Below are 21,041 nucleotides of genomic sequence, written 5' to 3' on the forward strand. Positions count from 1 at the left end.
TGAACCCAATAATTAAACCCACATCACTACTTCATTGATTCTTGTATTATAAGAAGAATATAAGGTTTCAGTCGAACCTTATGATCAGAAAAAAAAAAAAGAAAAAAAAAAGAAGAACATCCAGACAAATCAGACAAGGTTTTAGTTTTACACAGATGAAATCACCCGTGTGGGTTGCCACCATTACCTTATTATGGGCCCAATTTTATTATTGGCTGCATCCCCTGAAGTTGGGTCCCACTAGGGAACATGGTCAAGGAATCTCAAGCTGCCACGTGTCCTCCAAACTCACTTTTCATTCTACACTATATATAAATGATCACATACAGAAGAAGACAGACCAGAACGACCCCCTCTCTCAATATCCACAAAGCCAATTCCATAATTGTGTCTGATCATCAACAACTCTCCCATGGCTGATTTCAATGCAGATATCAGAGCTTCAAACCCTCTTTTCCTTTCTTGGATCAAATTGATCCAAACATTGAACCAATAAACCAATTTCAGAGTTTCATTGACAATTCCCACTTTGGTTACATGCCTAATTTCACAAACGACAACTTCTTAGGCCACCAACAACAACCTGATTTTCCAGGAAACTTGGAGAAAAATTTCCCCTGTATTTTCCGTCAAAACAATCAGAATTCCGTGATCCCCATGTCGCAGACCGGTCCAAATGATCAGTATTGCTTATTACATGAAGGCAAGAAGAGAAAAGCAATTGATGTATCAAAAAGCAGCACTTGCAACTCTTCTCCTCCAGTTTCTCATAGTGGGATTATCAGGAAAAATGTAGGCATATATAATCCCTCAATATATATACGCGTCTTGTTTTATATCTATAGTTTTGATTTTATTGAAATATATATATATATGTGTGTGTGTGTGTGTGTGAAATACAGAGTTCAAGAAGAGGAAAGAGAGTGAAAAGCAACGATGATGAAGAGGAAGAGAAAGCAAAAGAAGTGGTTCATGTTAGAGCCAGAAGAGGCCAAGCCACTGATAGCCACAGTTTAGCAGAAAGGGTAATATATAAAATCATGTGTTATTATCGTCATTATTATTGAAGTACTTTTGTGCTATTGGTTCATTCAATTATGTTCATTTGATTGGACATTAAAAAGAAACATATTAGTGATCTTAATTCAATAGGGGTTGTTGATGAATAGCAGAATTGATGTATTATCAGGTTAGAAGAGGAAAAATCAATGAAAGATTAAGATGCTTGCAGAACATAGTCCCAGGATGCTATAAGGTAAAAGTTCTTCCTTTTCTTTTTCAATCAAATTATTTAAAAAATATATAAAATTATAGCATGGAAATATTTTTGGTGATAAAAATTAATATGTCTTTTGATTGTATGCAGACCATGGGAATGGCAGTAATGTTGGATGAGATAATCAATTATGTTCAGTCCTTGCAAAATCAAGTTGAGGTAATTAATTAGTTGAAACCACTAGAAATTCAAATTCATCAAATTTGTAGTCTAACATGATTTTTTGGGGGGATTTTGTTGATGGATCCAGTTTCTTTCAATGAAGCTTACAGCAGCAAGCACATTCTATGACTTCAATTCAGAAACAGATGCAATCGAGACAATGCAGGTGCTTTATATATATATATATAAGTCCTCTATTTCTTTGGTTATTAATTTGTTTATTTTATTATTATTAGTAGATGGTTAGTTATTGATGTTGGAGTACTTGTTATACATTGTGGCAGAGAGCAAAAGCATATGAAGCAAAACAAATGCAAAGATTGATGAGAGAAGGAAATTCAGGAGTTGGGAGCTTCCACACAACAACAACAAAGCCCCATTGACTTCAATTTTGGATTCTACTACTAATTAATGCCACACAACACATGAATATGTTCTGTTTAATTTTCCTTTTTTAAAATTTTTAATATATCAAACATGTTATATATATATATACAGCACAAGTGGAAATGTATAACTTGCATAACCAGAAGAAAAACCAATTCAAATATGGACAAAAATGATATGAATTTAGAGACATGAATAATGAATTCAAGTAGTTTATTATATATTGTGATGGTCAAGTTTTGTTTGTGGGTGTTGATTAAATTGAGATTGATTTCCATGGTGATTTATGAGCAGCAAGACTAATTGGATACATTAAACAGAATATCCCATTATGATCAAATATACATAAAGCTAATTTACCATTAATAGATATTTCATAAACAAACCTTTAATTATTAACAGTAGTTCTGATGTAGATAGCATATCATGAGACATAAAACTGCAGCTGTAATGGATAAGAACTTAAGAATACCAATCTACTTTTATTATTGATCATCAACTGGTAGTTCCATGTCTTGTCGGCCCAATAACAAATAAATAATTTGAAGCAACTTGTAGAGAAATCTTATTTGTCTATGAAATCCAAGATGTGTCCCATGAAACCAAAGTGTCTTCATATTACTGTAGATTCAAGGAGCAACAAAAAATTAATTTTCAATGACAAAGTCACTTCTCAATTCCACAGGCACAAAACTCTATATGATGTGTAGGGAATTGTTATATATAGAGGAGTCATATTTGGGTTTCTTTTTTATCTTTAAAGATTAATTTTTCGTACAATATGATTGTGAATTTTAGAAGCAACAAAATTTTCAATGACAAGTCACTTTGTGAAATCCACATGGACAAAAGTGTATGGATCCCACATAATAGGTTTATACAAGAAATCTAATGGATGCTGCCAATTCATGACTTGAATGATTGGAGTAGAAAGGTTTTTGGATTTTAATTTTTTTTATTTGGTTTTTGGGATTGCATTAAAGGGATGAAGGCAGATGTATTGCATCCAACAAAATGTGAGAAGAGAAGAAGACAGCTTAAATGGGCCATGACATGCCCAAAAGAGGGATGGGCAGTGTGCTTGTCTCCTACATCACAAAATGATAACAACTTTTGAACCTCTTAAAACTCTTCTTCTTTTTTTTTTTCCCTTCTTCCCTTTGACTCCCTTTAGACCAAAGCCCTTTGATTGTCTCTTGAATCATGCATGAACAAAGGAGATGAAGCAAAACCAAATTGGGTCCCATTTTTAATCAAATGGGTTTTGTCATATCTTCCCAATTTAGATTGAGGGTCACATATTAGGTGAAAGTTGGGGAGACAAAAAAGTGACTAACATGGGCAAGGTCAAGGATCCCAAGTGAAAGAGTGGATTCACCATCAAGCTTTGCAAAGTGGAGGAAGGTGGTCAATAATCATTTTTTTGGTTGCACCATTATGTCTCTAGCTCCTATGCATGCATGTATACACGTCATATTATTAAGGTCTTGCTACATTAATGAACTCTAAAAGGCAATCATGTAGCATGTAGAATCATCCACTCTCACTTGATTAGGTGGCAAAAAAATGGTTTTAATAAAACTATCTTAATTAAGTTATAGGTTGAGCCAAAAGGCATCTTCAATGGTATCCATGAGCCAAGGCAGCTCACGTAGGGTCCCGTACTTGGAATTTAACCAGGGAATGGGAGCTGCCAAATCTTCGGGGGATAGCTTTCTTTTCCTTTTTTGGGTTGGGCCCACTGGTGTCCATTACTTAACAAGTTTCCTACTTACTGGGCCATTTCATTACAACCTCAACCCATATTATCTTCTTCCTTGTTTGACTCGTCCAAATTATTTTCTCAAATGACCAACGCTAAGCTCTTTAGAGAGAATGGAAATCTGAAATGAAATGTTTGTAATGGGTTCAGGGCCGTATCCAGCAACAGGTAATCTGTAGCCAGCCCATGAGGCTTTCGCAGGCCCATTAAAAGGGTTAAAATTACTGTAAAGTAAGGAAAGATATCATTAGGCCCACGAAAAAAGGAAGCATTACACATCCATAAAATAAATATCCATAAATTTACATAAACATGTGGCATGTCTATGTGACTTTTTTAATAAAGTTTGTTTTTTTTTTTAATCTATGTGGCATGTTTTTTTTATTTGTCACCTAGATTATGTAAGTTTATGAATGGAAAAATTATGGACATATATCATTTTGAAAATCAATACTATGTGATGTGGAATGAATTTGTTATTGTAATTTTGCAATGAAAAAGAACACACTCAAAAAAGAGCGTCGCAAAAGAAAAAAGAGTACTGCTTTTCTTTTGGGCCTCAACAAATCCAACCTGGCTGCATATGTTGCTAATGGCTCTGTCTTGGGTCTTTATCAGTGGAAAACCCATAACTTGATGTTTAGTCGAAGGTAAACTTTAGTCACACCCCTAAATTTATTAAAGACACCCCGACTTAATGACCATGGGTTGTTTTAGGAACCCGCTCATAACACCACATACCCAAAAGCTTTTGTCACGCCCCATCATAGGAACGTGACTTACTAGCAATACGTGTGTGCACCCACGTGTCACCACCTAAAACAGGGACTCAAATCCACTAACTCACAATTTTTATCCAGCAAATATATATATATATATATATATATATATATATATATATATATATATATATATATATACCAAAAATCCGACAGCACCTCCCTGTATATCGAAGAATGCCCCCTGTAATAAATATATCAATAAAACCAACTAATCCCCATACAACAAAGCCAATCAATCAGGGCCTCAGGCCATATCCATCATCAAACCAATACGCAAGTATATACTAAGGCCTCCGGCCAAACCATCCAAAATCATCGTTCATCCATAACAATAAGTGCTCGTATGTATCCCAATACACAACTAAGCCAAAGACTAATCAAACACCACAACATAAACCCTACACAAAAATAATAAAAACAAACCAACACTAGTCCAGGCCATCCACATCACGCGCCTCCCTGTTGATCAATAGTCGGAGCACTAGCGCTAGTACCTATATCACCTGAGGAGGGGAAAAATAAAACAATGAGTAGGAGGCCCAGTGGGGATATCGAATAGGAGTCTAAAATAAGGAATAAGGCCGGAATATTATAAAGAACTAATGCAATGCAACAATATGTCATGTCGTCAAACAAATGCAATCCATACATCTAACCGAGCCATGTCGCTAGAGCCAATTAACCGGAATCATTAGTGCATGTTCATACAAGTACCATAAACCGTGTCACTAGAGCCAAAGAATCGGAACCACTAATACACGTTGACATACATACCAAAATCCAATCCACTACTTCCACCATGCAACAAATGCAAATTCACACATTAATGTTATGCAACTAAATTTATTGCACGCAAATTCATTAAAACATATGATCAAGAGCATCGACTACTCGATAGATGATCGAGTGTCCAAGGGTAATGCATCCAACATCAAACACACCATATATTAAATTGAGTTCACAATAGCACACAAACCAAGGTTTGTTTCCCCTTGAACAAAGAGGCGGAAACGTATGAATTTAACACGATTCGGTAGCCAGTAGTGTTTTGAGATTGAAGGTTAAGAAAATCCCTACATCGTTTGAGCAAAACCTCACCACAACTCTAGAACCAATCCTCCAAGTTCAAATAACCTAATTCATAACATTTACAACTCATTTCCCTTCCAACAATATCAATTTCAACACACGAATTCACAATAAGGCACTAACCTTAGCCAATTCGTCAAACCCTTGCTTAATCACTTCTTAGCCAACATCCAATCTCAAACCAAACTCAAATCTAACAACAATATGTATAAACTTTGGTTAATCAACAAGCTTTTACCCCAAAAACCTCCAATTTCACGAAATCAAACCAAACCCATAAACCCTAGTTTCAAAACCCATGAAAATCTTACCTCAATCTTGTGTAGACCTTGCAATCCAAGCTTTAGAAAGTCCTAAGGCTTCAATTCAAGCTCCTTTCTCCTTGATTCACACCAAAATCCTTCTTCTCTCTCTGGTTCTCTCTCTCTCGGCTATCTCTCTGTCAAATGAGGGAGAAATGAACCTAGAAATTGTTAAACGTGTTTTTAAAACCCAATTTTCCGATAAGTGTTCGGACGGCTCTAAAGGGTGTTCGGACACTTTGTGAAGAAAATGAGACAAAGTGTAAAACTGCTCAAAAATTGCTCGAGGTGTCCGGACAACTCAAGGAGTGTTCGGACACTTTGTGAACAAACTGAGACAGATTGCACATAGCTGCTCTAGGTGTGTAAATCTGTTCGAAGTGTCTGGACACTTCAACCATTTTTCCAATTTTTTTCAGTTTTTTTGAAGTATTCTCTTTATACAATTGGTTGGGTTTTCACAGCTTTGGTTTGTCGATCTATAGCTCCTACCTGTGCGTCCGAGTTGAGTAGTCCCTCTCCGTGACGTTTGGAGCACCAAGAGGTACCGTGAGGCCTTGGATTACTACTCATCCATCTTTCATGATTTGATCTTCGAGTTATGTCATCCTCACACTCCTCGTTTATCTAATCATCGGAATCTTCTACCAGTACATGAAGGACCGCCGCGTGTGAGTCAAACTCCTCGCGATTGCCTCCAATAAGTTGTCCTCGGTGGATGCGTACCAGATCAAAGTTCCGTTGCTTAGATCCAGTGTTCTCGGTGGGTGATGCAGATTGAGATTGTGATAGTTCTCTTAAATATTTTATTTTGGTATTTTAGGAAATCAATTGTTTGTAAATCAATTAGTATTATTTTTCTAGGAGTTTAATATCTTTTTAAGTATTTGTTTCCTATTAGAAGTGTCTAGAGTTTGGTTTAGTTTACTATTTAAGGTTGTAACCCTATTGAGGAATTTCAGTTTTGAGTTTTTGATTGAATAAAATTAAGAGACGGCTAGTCTTTTCCAATTCTTTGGTATTCACTAGAATAAACAAAGTTTTGAAGCCTTAAATCTGGTATTCATGTGTTGAATCAACAGATTTAAGTAGACTTGTTCCTGGCATTCGTGTGTCGAATCAACAGGTCCAAGTACGTGTTCTTTTCACCACACCGCGCTGCATCAGTTGGTATCGGAGCTTTGCACGTTCCTAGTCATGCCGCCAAGGAGAAAAGTTGCCGCAAATCAAGCAACTTTGGAGAAGGTGTATGCAAGGGATGATGCATATTTAGTTCAACGAGTCGAACAGTTGGAAGGTCGATTTATGAGAAAGTTGGAGTTATTTGCGCAACGGTTAGAGGCTGCGTTGCATCTACACCAACAAACTCATCACCGAATCTGCAGAAGGCAGACGAGGCCGAATCTGACGAAGTCTTCTCTAACCCTTTTTGGGGACGATGGTGCAAGAGAAAGGAGACAAATCAAAAATCATGATCCAAGACGGTGGGATATAGGATTACCAGTCTATGATAATTATTTGGAGCTTGAGGAAGGATTGGATGCACCATCAACGCCAATCTTTAATGAAGAGGAACAAGAAGTGATAAGTTTATCCAAGCCCTTTTTGGAGTTCGTGGATGAACAAGGTGAGCCAATTTTTGACGTTTATCCAGATGAATCAGATTTTTTGGTACAAGAAGATATTAAAGAAGAATTAATAGAGGATAAATTGGACATCATTCAAGTATTAAATCCCGATAATCTTTTGGTGCCTGTTGAATTCGTTGATTTTGTTATTCCAGAAATAATTGTAAAACCACATGGAGAGAACTTGTTGTTGATGTTGTTTCCAAACTTATTCCAGAGTTCAAAGTGGTTTCGTATATTGGGTACAAGGATGGTGATCAAGAAATCAAACGATTTTCTATTACGAGTCTTCAAAACTCGAGGTCGAGTTTTCTCCAACAAAGGGAGAATGATGCAGATGGAAATATTTCTGATAAATATTTTATTTTGGTATTTTAGGAAATCAATTGTTTGTAAATCAATTAGTATTATTTTTTAGGAGTCTAGTATCTTTTTAAGTATTTGTTTCCTGTTAGAATTGTTTAGGGTTTGATTAGGATTTCGTTTAGTTTACTATTTAAGGTTGTAACACTTATTGAGGAAGGGGGTTTTTTGAGATGAATAAAAATTAAGAGACAATGGTCTTTTTCCAATTCTTTGGTATTCATTCGAATCAACAAAGTATTGAAGCCTTAAATCTGGTATTCGTGTGTCGAATCAACAGATTTAAGTAGACTTGTTCCTGGTATTCGTGTGTCGAATCAACAGGTCCAAGTAAGCGTTCTTTCCACCACGCCGCGCTGCATCAGTGGGTGCGTTACAGATCAATGTTCCGTGGCTTGTGCTTGTGCTTAGAAGGTATTTATTAGGCTTAATTATCTTTGTTTGGATGTTTGGTTTTGTTGTTGTTCTTGTTGTAGAATTCACAGGTGTTGTTGCTCAATGAGGTGTCAAATATTGATAACATGTTGAATACTTGTATATTCACTTATTCTTGGATGATTTTGATGTATAGAGTTGTTAATTGTAAATCCCTTATGTGTTTTGACAAGTTCAATTTGAATTGAGATGTTTGATTTTCCCTTTACCCCGTGTTTTCTTTTGCGGTGTATTTTGAAAATGTTATAGATTTGCTGTACTTTCGATGTGTTTATAATAATTTAGAATTTTATGAAATTCACTTAATAAGGGGTGCCTTTAATAAATGTAGGGGTGTGACTAAAGTTTACCTTAACCGAATTGGATGATTTGGATGGGCTGGGCCTGAAAAGCCTGTCAACTATCATAACTTTTGTCAAGTGCACCATAATGCCGCAGAACCTAACCCAAATCCAAATCCAAATCCAAATCCAAATCCAAATCAACTGGCGATGCTGAAGAGATCCAAAGCTTGTTCAGGTCAGGACTCGAGTGATGTCTCTCTCTCGTATCCAATCCAAGGAAGGAGGAGCCGCCGATGCTGTCTCTTGCCTTAACTTTTCGTTAAACCACAAATCACGACAGAATCTTGGGCTTCTGCTGCTTCTTAAGACAATTATCTTCTCTGCCTTTGCAGTTCACGAAAGCTCCTGAATTTCGCAATATAGTGAAATGGGTTTTGTCATGGAATCTTAATCTGACGATTTTATATGGTGGGTTTCTTAAAATGTTGGAGAAAGATAAGATTTTGGTGGCCATGCGTACAATTTAAGCACATCAGGTCAGTTTTTCTTCCCCCACATTGAAGGTTACAGATTGAAGGATTTGATACTTGGGCGTTGGTAGCAAGATTTCCTTGAACCAAAGGGCAAGCTTGTATGGTGTAAATTTCAATAATTTTTTGTCAAAAGTGAAGGTTGATACCTGATATGATCTGATCCATCTGGTATTTTAACAAACCGGATGTCTTCAAGCCTTAATTTCGACAATGTCTCTCTTTATGAACATACAACATAGTATGTGAATATGAGAATATGAATGTTCAGTAACATTGGAGTAATTGAAAATGACAATGGCTTGGCCCCGTTGAGAGTCGGCCAATAGAGGAAATCAAGGAAAAACAGAGAAGCTTTTATTGCTGATAAGGGGATACTGAAATTCTGAAATCAAATCATCTTTGAAGCCAAAAAACGTTGACTAATTTGTAAGGAACAAACTGATGACGTTTTGTGAAATCATCAAAAGAAGCAGCTGGATTTTCAGTGTTTAGTTATCAATTAACTACTCTTAAAATTTGTGTGAATCATTTCATCAGATTCGAAATGAGATCGAGATGATAATCATTAATTATCAACTTCTATCCTTAATATCACAACTCCCGATCCTTATGTATCTCTTTCAGTTACACCAACATTAGCTTTCCAGGAAAATAACAAGAAAAGGGATCTCTAATTGGGCTAAAATAATTTTATTGGCATCAAGACTAGACCAAACAGAAACAAGAAAAGCTTTGGAATATTATTTATATATGGAATAAACATACACAAGAATTAAATCCCTCAAAAGAGGAATAAAAATGATTCCTTTTATTGGCATCAAAACTTGATCAAAAAACGAATCTAATGAACAAAACAAAAAAGAGTAATCAGAAATAGTGAATGAAAAAAAGAAGACGAAGATATATGTCTAATATTCGTTGAACTCATCAATACCTTCCAAGCTTGCATTGGAGGTCCTGGTCCTCATATTAGAATTGGGACTACCAAAAAACAATGAATCCGTGAAGCTATAAAATGATCCACCCTGCTGATTATTCCCACACAAGAAATCCGTTGAAGAAGAATTGGATGCAAACAATGGAATATTCATGTAATTAGAATTCGAACCATCAAAAATCATTGGCGGAGGCCGAGGCGGAGGAACGAAACAAGAAGAGGAGTTTCCATGATCTGATGATCCACCGCATATATTATTCTCATCATCTTATAACCGAAGACGACTCATTATCATTATTATTATTGTTATTATTTGTGGAGCAAATTACTACACTCCGTATATATGTCAGTACGGTTACATGATATTGGCAGCTCCCAGACAAAAGAGCTTTATCCTGAAGCAGTTCCAAAACAGATCAGTTATCCGACGGTTACAATTAGACAAGAGCAGTTACAACAAGAGAATAACCAAAGGAGGTTTAAATTGTCTTAGGAACTGACATAACTGCATCAATTGACAAACCCTCAAGGCCTATAAATACATATCGTTCCCACATTTGTAAGCGGTTATTGGACACTCTACTCTAATAAAAGATCAGACTCCGTGGACATATGCAAGTTGTCGAACCACGTAAATTTTGTGTCTTCATTTTCTTAAAGCTTTCTACTTTATACGTATTTTATACTTCGGTGCAAATCTAGAATCGACATTATTATTCTTGGGCTGCTCCGCCTTTGGAGGAGGTGTGGCAGCATTGTCGTCTTCGTGGAGAGAGAGGCCGGTTAGTTTTTGGACTAGCGCCATGAAGTCTTTAGGGTGAGTGTGGATCACTTTCGGAGAATGTGTGTAGATGATCACCGGGTGGAGCTGCGGCGGCTTTGAGGCGGAGCCAGAAGGAGACGAGGCGGCGGAGGAGGAGGATAAAGAGGTCGGATGGAGATGTTTTCTTCACCATGTGGGAGTCTTTGTGGATTTTCAACGGCGGACACAAACCACCACCATTTGTATGTCTCTGATCTTTGCACGCAACTCCTGTAAATGTGAAGGTCTCATTTTATATATTTATGTATGTATGTATTTCAATTTTGGTTTTTATGATAAAAATAATTATAATAACCTAAAAAAAATAATTATTGTTGGGTGGGGATTGTAGGGGCAAATTGTTACTATCGTTGAAAAGTCAACTTTTACTTCTGTGGGGTCCGTCTGCAACTTTGAATCCTGCAGATGTCACAACAAGAACAATCGTGCAAGCTCCTTAACCGAACAAGAACAATCGTGCAAGCTCCTTAACCGGTTTGGGTGGTGCCGATCGTGGAGGCTCCGACGATCAAGTTAGTGTTTATCGAAGATGGAAGACCAACTATGGTTTAAGTGTTTTGTCTGAGTGTATCTTATGAAGGGTTGGTAGATACTGTTTTTGTATTCTCTGAGTTGAAAAATGCTCGATCCCCCGCATATGGAAGGAAGGGGGTATTTATAGAAGAATGAATATCAACCTCGGGAATTGTGCGTACATTCCACTTGTCTTATTGGACCAATTTGTATGAAGGAGATGTATGAAAAGTTTATTATCTTGGTTGTGTCAGGGTTGATAAGTAGAATAATAAAGTAACAATATGAAATGATGAAAACAGGTGTTGATAGTAGTATGAGTAGAATTGTAGGTGCTAATTAATGAATATATATTTATATGAAAGAATGTCATACCTAAGGATATGAGCCTGTCACATCCATAAATATCGACCGTAAACTAGATTGACAAAAACTGCTCTACGGGAAAAGTAGTTCATGAAGCGGCGCTCGTACGAGCCAGCACCATTACTATGTTGGCGCCTCAACACGGTCGCCAATACAGTAGAGATGTCTTGAAACATAGTTCTATTTTGTTAAGGGAAAGTTACTGTAAACATAGTAAAGTAAACAGACCATAAGACTCCTGCAACAAGTGTCAGATGTTATCTCACATAATGTCAGAGGACTGCTACAGTACTTAACAGTGATGTAAAAGTTATATATGGGCCTCGAGGTGGGCTTTAGGTCGGGCTTAACTGTGATGGTTAAATTCATGGTGCCAGATAGCCCAACCAAATTTGTCGTTATATGACCCTGTAGGGCCACACCATTTTTGGCACCTACAGGGATGATCGGGTTTTAAATTGAAATGAAAGAAAGAGCTAGGGATTATTTGTGTCTTATATATATGGAGGAAGGTGGATAAATTCAGGACCAAACAGAACCATGCAAGTTTACACACCACCAATGATCAAGCGCCACGTAGCCAATGTTGGTCATTTGACTGAGGAGGAAAAGTGTGATTTGTGGTGACGTGTCAAGTGTGGAGTAGGAATCAGAACGCCTGGTTCTACGTGGGAATTTTCGACTAGGCAGCGGCGGCGCGTTAAGGGGTAAATAAGGGGTCTGTTTGGGAGTGCTTTGCATTTTAGTGCTGTGAGGTGAGGTGCTGTGAGATAAAAAATTGTGGTGCTGTGAGGTGAGTTATATTGACAAAAAGCGTTTGGCTTGTCACAAAAAAAAACTGTGGTGAGGTGAGTTGATGTGCAGTTTAACGTTTGGATGAATAAAACTAAACTGTGGTGAGGTGAGTTGATGTGCAGTTTAACGTTTGGATGAATAAAACTACGGTGAGGTGAAGTGAGATAATAAATTATGAAATTTGTTTAATTTTAATTATATATTATAATAAATGATTTTGTGAACCTAATTTATGAAAATTAATATTTGTTATATGATGATTTATTTTCTTAAAAATAAATTATTAATTTAGTTTATAACACTAATATATATTTTATATTAATATTGTTCAACTATTATTTAATTAAATATTGTTAAACTTTTAAAAAATTAATGCCACGGTTACAATTAAAAAAATTAAAATTTTAATTATTGTAATACTACCACCGAAGATCGAGACTCCATGTAAAAAGGGATAAGGTTAGTACTGAAAGGGGTAAAAAAATGTAATTATGAAAACTTTATTAGGACAAACTAGTAAAAAACCAAAGAAATTTGACGCCGAACTCCGTGTTTCTTTAAATGAAATCGCGTTCCGTGGTTCGCGTTTTTGGAGAAAGCAGCTCCGTGCTGCTTCGCCCAAAAAAGCCTTTTTGTGTGGTGCCGTCCCAACGTACCACATGACCAAATGATAATTTACAATTGAAACTGTGGTTCATCTCATCGGATTGCGTTTTTTTTGTTCTAAACGCAGTGCCAAACGGGCACAAGGTGAGGATTGAGGATAGGCCCACGATCCAGATAAATGAAAGAAAGCCCAACTCCAAATATCCAAACATCTTTTTAGTTTCAGAGGAGAGGAGAGGAAAGAGGATCATCTTTCTTATCCCCCTCGACCTTGTTCACCAACTGAAAACTCCCCGCTCCAAAACCTCTCAAAAGATGAGGGAGAGACTACTCTAACTTGTTGAAGCTGGAGCAGGAGAACAAGAAAATGTCCTTCGCCTCCGCCAGATTATCAGAATATCCACTACGTCACTACTCACTCTCACTCTTTTCCTCCTCCACCACCACCACCCCCCCAAATCCGTCTTTTCACCACTTCCTCCGGAAACCCGAATTCATTTGCACTTGCTTTCTCATTACCAACGCTAATTCTCACCCCAAATCTCGCTCCCCCTCTGCTCCATGGCTCGCAACGGCTTCCCGTCCTGAATTCAAATGCCACGACCGAAAGCCCCCCACCGCCGCTGCCCCCACTACTGCGCACAAGAACGGTAAGAGCCAAAATGCAATCGAGAGAATTGTGCTCCGGTTAAGAAATCTAGGGTTAGGATCGGACGACGAAGAAGGAGATGAAGGAGAAGGGGGATTGGAGGGTGCCGGCGGAGATTTTACTGGAGAAGAGCGATTAGGAGATTTGTTAAGGCGCGACTGGGTCCGACCGGATTTTATTCTTGAAGAGAAGAAGAGGGATGAGGAGTTGGGCTCGTTGCCGTGGGAGAGGAAAGAGAGTGGCAGGGAAACTGTAAGGGAGGAGGAAGGAGGGAGCGGTGTGAGGCGGAGGGCAGTAAAGGCCCCGACTTTGGCGGAACTTACTCTCGAGGATGAGGAGCTGAGACGGCTGAGGCGGGTGGGGATGTTCATCAGGGAAAGGATCAATATCCCCAAAGCTGGGCTAACGCTCCCCATTTTGCAGAAGATTCACGATAAGTGGAGGAAGGAGGAGGTCGTGGGGCTCAAATTTCATGAGGTTCTTGCTGTCAACATGAGACTCGCCCATGAACTCGTCGAGGTAGATTCTGAATTTGATTATTCTATTTCAATATTGCAATGCTTAATGGTGAATCCTATTGTTGCTCTATTGTTTTAATTTTTAAATTTTGATATCCTAGTAATGTCAGTTATTTCAACTATTGAATCAAGTTTCTTAGACTTGGTTGTAAAACATGATTTGAGAAAAGGAATGAACGAATGCCTTATTTAGAATTTGGAGGGTTAATTAACCACTTATAGTGATGGTCAGCGTCGAACAGGAGGCTTGGTTATATGGAAGTCTGGAAGTGTGATGATGGTTTATCGTGGCAGTAATTATGAAGGGCCATACTCAAAATCTAAGCCCCGAGAAGCTAATAAAGAAGGAGATAAGCTCTTTGTGCCAGATGTTTCTTCAATTGGTAGCGGAAAAAACGCATGTGAGGATGGGGAAACTTCGACTCCTGAAAAGATGGAACTGGTTGTGGATAATGCAGATAAGGTTAAGATCGTGACTGAAGAGGAAGCTGAGTATAACAGCTTACTTGATAGTTTAGGTCCTCGTTTCAATGACTGGTGGGGTACTGGAGCAATTCCGATTGATGCTGATTTACTTCCACAAAAGGTTCCTGGTTACAAGACACCTTTGAGGCTTGTGCCTACCGGAATGAGATCACGGCTGACAAATGCGGAGATGACTAATTTTCGGAAACTTGCTAAATCACTTCCTTGTCACTTTGCCCTTGGTATTGTTCCTCTTCCATTTGCTTCCTTTACGTTCCATTGTATGTTTATGACATTAATTTTTGCCATTGTCCTCTGTAGGGAGAAATAGAAACCATCAGGGTTTGGCAGCTGCAATACTTAAGCTCTGGGAGAAGAGTTCAATTGTAAAGATAGCTGTGAAACGTGGTATTCAGAATACAAATAACAAATTAATGGCTGATGAACTGAAGGTTGGTGCTCTGTTTTTCACATGGAGGCATGAGTTCATTGTTCTGTGGTGGGTTATCAGTTGCTTGATTAGCTAGGAATAAAATGCAAGAGGTAAGATGTCAGCCAGAAGTCATCAGTCACTAACAAAGCCTAAGAGAGCACCTTATTTCATAGATAAGAAAAATTCATGTTCAAGAGAAAGTAATCACTGACATTTAACTGCCGACTGATAAATAGAATTATAGTTTGTTTGTCGTCATCCAGTAGATTTCCTGCCTTATTTGCCATTTTTAAATTTTTTCTTAAGATTACAAAAAGTAAAATCATACATTTATTCTGCAACAGTACAGTATATGAAGCACAGTATGAGTGTGAAACAAGCTGAAACTCATCTTGTTACTAGGAACTTGAAAATGAGAGTTTGGAGGCTTAAATGAATATCAAATGCAGTTTGCATTGGAATATGACTCTTGTTTCTTTCTTGTTCTTATTTGAATTTATTCCCCAAGTTCCCTCTTTCAGAAAAACACAAGGAAAAAGGAGAAAGAGTGTTTGAACCATGTGTGCTAATGAAATGTTGCTTTCATTCAGTTTGTGTGAGGATGTCAACCTTTTTTTTTTCCTTTCAAATTGCTTTTCAAAATACTTTTTTTTTTTCTAGATTCCTTGTAACCAAGGGAAACCAGAAGAATGCATTATTCATGGAAACTAACAAACAATGCAGTGGTAACAAGTTTCATCTATTTTACAGAATTTAACTGGAGGTGTTTTACTACTTAGAAACAAGTATTTCATTGTTATGCACCGTGGAAAGGATTTCCTCCCAACGAGTGTCGCAGCTGTTTTGTCAGAAAGAGAGCAATTGACCAAACAGATTCAGAATGTTGAGGAGAAAGTGCGGAGCAGAGTGGAGGCAGCTGCTTCAGCTGAAAGAGAGGAGTCGACAAAGCAGATTTGTGATTTTGAGGAAGAAGTGCAGAATAGAGGAGTCGAAGCTGCTTCTACTCATGAAAATGTAGGAAACGCTTCTGCAGGTACTTTGGCTGAGTTTTATGAGGCTCAGGCCCGATGGGGAAGAGATGTATCTGTTGAAGAACGTGAGAAGATGATTGAAGAAGCTTCTAAAGCTAAGAACGCCAGAATTATCAAACGAATTGAACATAAATTGGCTGTCGTAAGTATTATTGTTGCCATGCTGATAATTGGATGGCTGGAAGTTTTTACTGATACTGCGACCAAAACATATTATGCAGAAAGAACTGTGTTTTTGAAAAAGCTGGATGGATTTGTTGTAGTTTCTGTGTAATGAAAACCATCCAGGTTATCATTGTTGCAAAAATTTGTGACTATTCTTGTTTTTCTTTATCTTTTATAGTGGATGGTTATGAATTTATTTTTATTTTTTTTACGAAACTAAAGTTGAATTGAATGACTCAATGCTTGAACAGGCACAAGCCAAAAAGCTTAGAGCAGAGAGGCTATTAGCTAAAATAGAAGCTGCTATGATTCCTGCTGGTCCTGACTATGACCAAGAAACAGTCACGGATGAGGAACGGGTTATGTTTCGCAAGGTTGGTTTAAGAATGAAGCCGTACTTGCCTCTTGGTGAGTAGATTTCCATTATTGAGAAATTATATGAATCTAGTACTGAAAAGCTGACGATTCTTCTCATGATGTAACAGGTATTCGTGGTGTTTTTGATGGTGTCATTGAGAATATGCATTTGCACTGGAAGCACAGAGAGGTTGTGAAGCTAATAACAGGACAGAAGAACCTCGCCTTTGTTGAGGATACGGCAAGGTTGTTGGAATACGAGAGTGGAGGGATACTGGTGACAATAGAAAGAGTTCCCAAAGGATATGCTATTATTTATTATCGTGGGAAGAATTATAGGCGGCCTATTAGTATAAGGCCAAGAAACCTTCTAACGAAGGCAAAGGCATTAAAACGTTCAGTGGCTATGCAACGACATGAGGTTGTACATTATTTCCTGATTTTGCTTTTATATTGAAGTTACTTCAGCGTGCTCCTTTTTTGAAATGCCTTTGCTTTCATGTATGTTGCAGGCTTTGAGTCACCATATATTGGAGTTGGAGAAAACAATAGAGCAGACGAAAAAAGAGATAGTAAGTAGTAGTTTTTCCTGTTTTCTTCCGTTATTTAAAGAATCAAACCATTATACTTTAAAGCATATGCCTTTTCCCAGTCTGAAGGTTGTGAGATAGTTCTTTGTATGGTCCTATCCACCTGCACTTGCCTTTTATTTCTCTCTCTTTTTTCCCTCTCTGCTGTCTTAGACCTGAGAATTGAAATTTTGTCCAACACAATTTACCTTTTTTTTACAATTTTCCTATTGTAAATGCTAAAAAAGGTCAACAGCACCAATGCACAAGGCTCTTGCAAGAGTGGGGTCATGACAAAAAAGACGTATGTAGATCTTACTCTCACCTAATATATGGAGAGGCTGTTTCTAGGCATTGAACTTGTAACCTCTAGGTTGCATTCCTGCAACTTTACCATTGAGCTACATGTTCGCCTGTTCTTGTTGTAATTGCTATTAGTTTTTATTCCCTCATCCCCCTCTATTGTAGCTACAAGCCATGAGCTTATGAGATGAAATGGGATGGGTTATGAGAAAGGAGATGTGAGATGCATTGAGAGACGGGTATGAGATGAGTTTCAATGAGATATTAGATGTATAAGAGATGATTTGCCGTAAGATATATGAGATAAATGATATGATATATGAGACATGAGATGTCTATGAGGTATGGGATAACATGAGATATGATTAGGTGATTTGAGATTTATGTGATATGTAAATATCAAATGAGGGATAAAAGATGCGAACGATGAGACGAGATGAAAGAAATGGATTGCATGTGAGAACTGGTAGTTTCTCTTGGTAACATCTTACATCGAATGAGGGATAAAAGATGTGAACGATGAGATGAGATGAAAGAAATGGATTGCATTTGATGAATATGACTGTTAAGAAATGGTTTGGTTAAAACTTCTGTCTTCCCCCCCCCCCCCCCCCCTTCTTTCTTTCCCCCTTCTGCTATTACCCACAATCGTTGATTTCCTGTGATTTTTTACACTAACTGATTTAGTGGTTGATTTATAATTTTAATTCTTCATAACGGATAATAGTTAGTGTCATCATATTGCCCTAATAAAAAAAATTATGAGTAGTTTCGCTTTGGGCTTGTTGATCATTTCAGGGCACTTCTCATGATTCGGATGATGAAAATAACTTGAACTCAGAGGATAACCATCGGTTGGCTGATCTATCTCTATCTGATACAGCCCATGTAAGTTTATCCACTGCATGCTATTTACCAAAGTAATCAGTTCCATTTTTATTGTAGTGAATACATCCCACTATGAAGGCTAACGTGGGATTTTGCGGATCAATTAAATCATTGGCAATAGAAAAATTCACTTTGTCTTGGCAATTAATATGATCAATTACTGTGGCTTTGTATGCAGAGCAAAGTTGAAGCTCCATGTCCGTGGATGGGATTTGATGAAGATGATGATGATGAAGTCTTTCACTGGGACACTGATGAAGATATTGAATTTTCAAATTTGGAGAACCGTAATTTTGATTCCAGCAGAAACAGATAATGATTTTTGATTGCAGTTTTTACTTGACTGGAAGACAATACTCTTGTTCATATCCAACAAAGGTAATGACCTTATTTCAAGCCTAAAACATTTTTCTTTGTTTTCTCTTGTTTTTGAATCTTTGTCAATCCAAGAAATTGTTTCTAAGATATGTTTGTTTTCGTAGTAAATTTCTGTATTGGATTTTCACGATTGGCCTATATGGCAATTAGGGCGAAATGCAGATTTCACATTGTTGATACTGGGCCTGTGTCCTGTCCAAAAGGGGATGTGCTTTACGTGTATAAAACACATGTTAAATCTAGTTGATGGTTTATTGATGCAAAGTTGGCCATCTTGTGTTGCCTGTTTATGTAAACCGCAATTATTATTTTTTTCGTCCTTGGTATTAAGTAAACCTGGTCTGAAGACTACTCTGTGCATGTAAGTTCATAGCACATTAGCACACAACAAATATCCTTCATGGGAGAATGGGAGATAGCCTGGTTGGTCATGTTGTCTATTCAAGATCTTGAGGTCCAGGGTTTTATTCTCATCAGGGGGTGTTTGGGATTTGGGTAGTTTTCCATCTGTTGTGGTGGCTTTCATGCGCCTTAGGCGCATGGCTTAACGTGTGTGTGACCTATGGGCCTTTCAAAAAAAAAAAACCCTTCATGGAGATTTATTTTCCTTTAATCAATAATATTGATTTTAATTATAATTCCGGGCTAGCTGGACTGAGAAAGATTCATCTTTCCCAAGCCTGGCCCAAATATGGGATCGGGCTTGAATTCATGTCCAGACCCATAGGTCCCTTGGGCCGGGTTGAATGCTCTCTAAAGCCCTTTATCAGCTATGACTATATCTGTAACATAATTGGCTAAATGATTTTGATTGGTCTGCAGCCTGTATTGACGTGATTTAGGTCACCTCTCAACCGCCCAAAGCTCCACTACAAATATTGGGACAATGTTAGAGACCCTTAAAATATTACCCTTAAAAGTCCTCAAATCTATGTGGTATTAAAATACCCATTGATTAAAAACACATATGTAGGTCTCACTTCACATCCAACACTCCACATTAAATGGGGGTCTTTTGGGGGTCATTTTTTGAGGGTCTCAAGCATTATTCCTGCAAATATTCCCTCCTTTCGTCGTAGAAAGGCATGATCAATTTCACTCACCAAACGCCCTACACACTCTCAACCCTCTTGCCTCACCTTAGACCAAGCTCTCTACATTTTATCTTGCAGCTTGCATCTTACATGCACATTTATCTTGCTTGATTTAATTAATTGACTTGATAGTCAGAGTTTCTTTGGTAGGCATCTTATCGGTGTCTAAAACTTCTCTACCTTCAATCCTTGTTTGTTCTCGAGATTGTAGGTGGCCCACGACAAATTCTATTGACTTTTGCAACGATTATAGATTCGGGCATCTACAATTTTGATGTGGAATCGTTGCTTTGTGTCCAACAATAATCTCTGGATGCATTTGGCAGATGTTGTTGAACAAGAGATCCCAAAAAGATATGCAAATATGTTCACAAGACTAATAAGACAAAGATCTATGACTCATGCCAAGTGCAAATACAACTAAACAAAATGAAGAGAAACAAAACTAAGAAACCCCAGACATACCAGATGATTCCCTTTCAATATTATAGGATTAGTTTCACTCCTACTTTTGGACAAAATTAGTATATTCTATCACAAAATTTAAAATCATACATATATTTACTTTCTTTGCTTTTTATGAAGGAAGGGTCTTCATTCCGACACTTTTTTATGTTAGACTACTAATTTTTTTTAAAATATCATTGAGAAATTTATTTTTCATTAGAATCGAAATTTGGGTTTCAAAAATAATGTTTTGAGAATACAAATCCAATAAAGCTCATTCTTTTCGTGCTAAGGTCGATAACTTTCCTTTCTGCTATCTGTTTGAGTGGCTGAAATTACTGTCTTTGATGAATCCATTAACCATGTGGCGTTATTGCCTCCGGCCTTCATTTGCGGATCGCCACCGAGTAGAGCATCAAACCCTGTGATCCAAGATGCTCAATTTGGCAGTGAAAAGGTAACTCCATCGTCTATATCATCAGCACCATCATCGCCTTCCTCTCTATGCACCCGAATGAAATATGGGCATAAACCGGCTGCAGTGAGTGTTGAAGGGTTCGATTGTCTCAGCAGAGATCAGAGAAATTGCAGTAGCATCTCTGCTGTTGCTTAGGCAATCAAATCAAAAGAACCAGAAAACAATCAACTTCAAATTTTGACCAGGAGAGAAGACATTGACAGCTATGGTTTTCAAGTTTTCG

The 21,041-nt window shown here is 37.6% G+C and overlaps 2 protein-coding genes across 2 annotated transcripts; both read left to right on the top strand.

The window, feature by feature from the left end:
- The first annotated feature begins 412 nt into the window (after window positions 1-412).
- LOC119980061 (transcription factor BEE 3-like) lies at window positions 413-2,002 on the top strand. The gene is given in 7 exon segments (XM_038822717.1): window positions 413-448; window positions 451-792; window positions 903-1,025; window positions 1,190-1,255; window positions 1,367-1,435; window positions 1,527-1,604; window positions 1,723-2,002. Coding segments are annotated over 7 exon segments (813 nt in total). The 3' UTR covers window positions 1,822-2,002.
- Window positions 2,003-13,260: 11,258 nt separating this feature from the next.
- LOC120016945 (CRM-domain containing factor CFM3, chloroplastic/mitochondrial-like) lies at window positions 13,261-19,080 on the top strand. The gene is made up of 9 exons (XM_038869956.1): window positions 13,261-14,211; window positions 14,443-14,917; window positions 14,997-15,127; window positions 15,859-16,281; window positions 16,556-16,712; window positions 16,790-17,082; window positions 17,174-17,233; window positions 18,332-18,421; window positions 18,600-19,080. The coding sequence occupies exons 1-9, from the start codon at window positions 13,411-13,413 to the stop codon at window positions 18,735-18,737; spliced, it is 2,568 nt and encodes an 855-aa protein (XP_038725884.1). The 5' UTR covers window positions 13,261-13,410; the 3' UTR covers window positions 18,738-19,080.
- The last annotated feature ends 1,961 nt before the right edge of the window (window positions 19,081-21,041 follow it).

This window comes from Tripterygium wilfordii, chromosome 15, assembly GCF_013401445.1.
Source record: "Tripterygium wilfordii isolate XIE 37 chromosome 15, ASM1340144v1, whole genome shotgun sequence".
NCBI lineage: Eukaryota > Viridiplantae > Streptophyta > Magnoliopsida > Celastrales > Celastraceae > Tripterygium > Tripterygium wilfordii.